Source organism: Apis dorsata, unplaced genomic scaffold, assembly GCF_000469605.1.
Source record: "Apis dorsata unplaced genomic scaffold, Apis dorsata 1.3 scaffold_1100, whole genome shotgun sequence".
Lineage (NCBI taxonomy): Eukaryota > Metazoa > Arthropoda > Insecta > Hymenoptera > Apidae > Apis > Apis dorsata.
The window spans coordinates 89,448-91,948 of record NW_006264198.1 but is presented as its reverse complement, the minus strand read 5'-3'; the positions used below and the strand labels follow the sequence as shown (position 1 = coordinate 91,948).

At 15.5% G+C, this 2,501-nt stretch overlaps 1 protein-coding gene across 1 annotated transcript in view; it reads right to left on the bottom strand.

Moving 5' to 3' along the window:
• LOC102675199 (MATH and LRR domain-containing protein PFE0570w-like) overlaps positions 1 to 2,501 on the bottom strand; it is a 36,123-nt gene that overhangs the window by 10,497 nt on the left and 23,125 nt on the right. Inside the window, exon 5 of the mRNA XM_006624714.2 lies at positions 302 to 585. Coding sequence (XP_006624777.2) covers positions 302 to 585 — 284 coding nt within the window. The remainder of the gene's footprint in view (positions 1 to 301; positions 586 to 2,501) is intronic.

The window sequence follows — 2,501 nt, the reverse complement described above, 5'->3', positions numbered from 1 at the left end:
TAATAAATACCTAAAAATTAAATTAATAATATTAATTTTTTAATTTTTAAAAAAAGAAACATTTAGCTATGTAATAACTGATGTTTAGGTATTTGATTGATTGTATTTTTAATTTCAGTTTAATTTTTTTCGAGGATTTCGAAATTTGCTTTATATTTCGAATATTAAATTATTTATTATAAATAATAATATATATAGAATAAATATTTAATAAAATAAATATAAAATATTTTTTAATAATCATATTAATGATATCATAATATATATATTACATATACATATACTATAAAATTTATCTTACCTGTGTGATTTCGGGAATTTCTTGGATGGTTTTTTCTGTGGATACCACAACTATTCCGAAATTGCTCTTCTTCGTTCCACTTTTGTTATTTTTCTTTGTTTTACTTTTGTTTTTGTGTTTGTTTGATTTCGTTTTAGCACTTGCGTTGGTTAATTTCACAGTAACTGGGTCGTAATTACTACGCAAGATTTTATTAATTCTTCCTAAAATATTGTCCACGAAACGATTATATTTCGCCACATAAATCGATGATACATCGTTATTTGGTTGTGAATCCATTATACCTGAAATTTACAATTACACACATATTATTAATGTATAAATTTACACTTACAAATGTAATTTTTTTTTTAATTTTGAAAATATCTATTCAAATGAAATATTAAAAGTATTAAATTATCTCTGTTACATTGAAAAGTGAATTTTTTAATTTTAATGTTAATATAAACATTACAATATAACTTAGACATTACAAATAATTTTTTAAATATAATTTTAAAATAATTAATTATGATTATTTTAATAAAATTTTACATTTCATATTTAATTAGAAATTTTTTTTTTAGAAATAATTTTAATTTTGTAAAATTAGATTATTTCCTTTAATATGTATATAATTTATTTTTCAAAAAGTAAAAATCAGAGTTGAATTAATGAATTTTTGTAATTTATTTGTTATTATTTAATATAACGTTATATTTTATTATTTAATATAATGTTATATTTATATTATATAATAAAAAAAGAAATTACAGATTATAAATTAAATTAAGAAATCATAAAACAAAAGATTATGACTTTAATTATTAACTTATTAATAATTAATTAAAATTCAATTTTTGTTCACATAATTTGAATAACGAAATATGAATATTTTAAAATCTGTATTATAAAAATTCATAGTTAGACATTTATTAAAATCATTTTTGTAAAATATTAAATATTTCACAATATTAAAATATGCTATAGGAACTCATAATTATGCGTTTATTAGATTAATTAATTAAAATCAAGATATTTGACTTATAAAAGTTCTTATCTTTGATCTCATTTTTACACAAATATTATAGTCTTTAATGACATGTGTAATAGACTATAAACTAATGGTAAATCAATGTCATTTCATATTTTCTAGAATTAATTTCTAATTAATTCATCACTTTCAACTATTTAAAAAGCCAATGAATATATAATTCAAAGAATACATTGTAATACTTTCTTTGGAAAGTGTTATAGTATTTATGTTGTACTGTATTATAGTATTTTTTATATTTTAAATAATTCAATATACATATCAAAAAACAATATTAGATTTTATTTTTTAAAATCTATTATAGTTCTTATAATAAAAAAAAAAATATTTATTCTTATTTTTGATTTTCTATAACCATAAGGAATATATTATAATTATATAAGTATTATAAATACATTGTTATATGAATTTTTTATAAGTTTAAATATTAAAGAAATTTTTTTTTTTAATTTTTAAATATTTAAAATATTAAATATAATAATAATGAAAAATCATTTTAAAAGTAAATCTTAAAGTGCTTTAACAATTTTTATATAATTGTATTTATATATTAAAAATATTTATAAAATATTGAAAATTATTAAGACATTNTATATTGAATAAAAAAATAAAAAAATATTGAATAGAATTATATAAATGAAAAACTATATGAAATATTTTAATAATTAAAAAGTACATTTTGCACTGTCACATTTTTTCATATTTTTTATCATAAATATATTTCAAAAATTATATAATATATTTTATTTTAATAATTTATTTCATAAAATAATCATTTATTTTTTTTATTATATAATATTTCTATTAAAATTAGAAAATATAAAAAAAAATATAAATATAAAAATTCTAATTTTTATTATATTTTTTCAATATATAAAAATCAAAAAATAAAATGTTATGATAAAGAACATTGTCAATTGAACATGATAAAATAGTTTGCTTTGTCTAAAATATTTCACTGTTTTAATTGTATCTTTTTTAAGATTAGATGTTATCAATATTTGCATTGACGTATATTTCACCAAACATGACCCATATTTATATTAAAATATGCACGTGAAATACTTGTGATGTAATAGATGTTAAAACATACTTATTTTTTTTCTTTAATAAATTTTTTTTCTTCTAAAATTCTTTTAAAGTATAAGTTTTTAAAATATAACATTT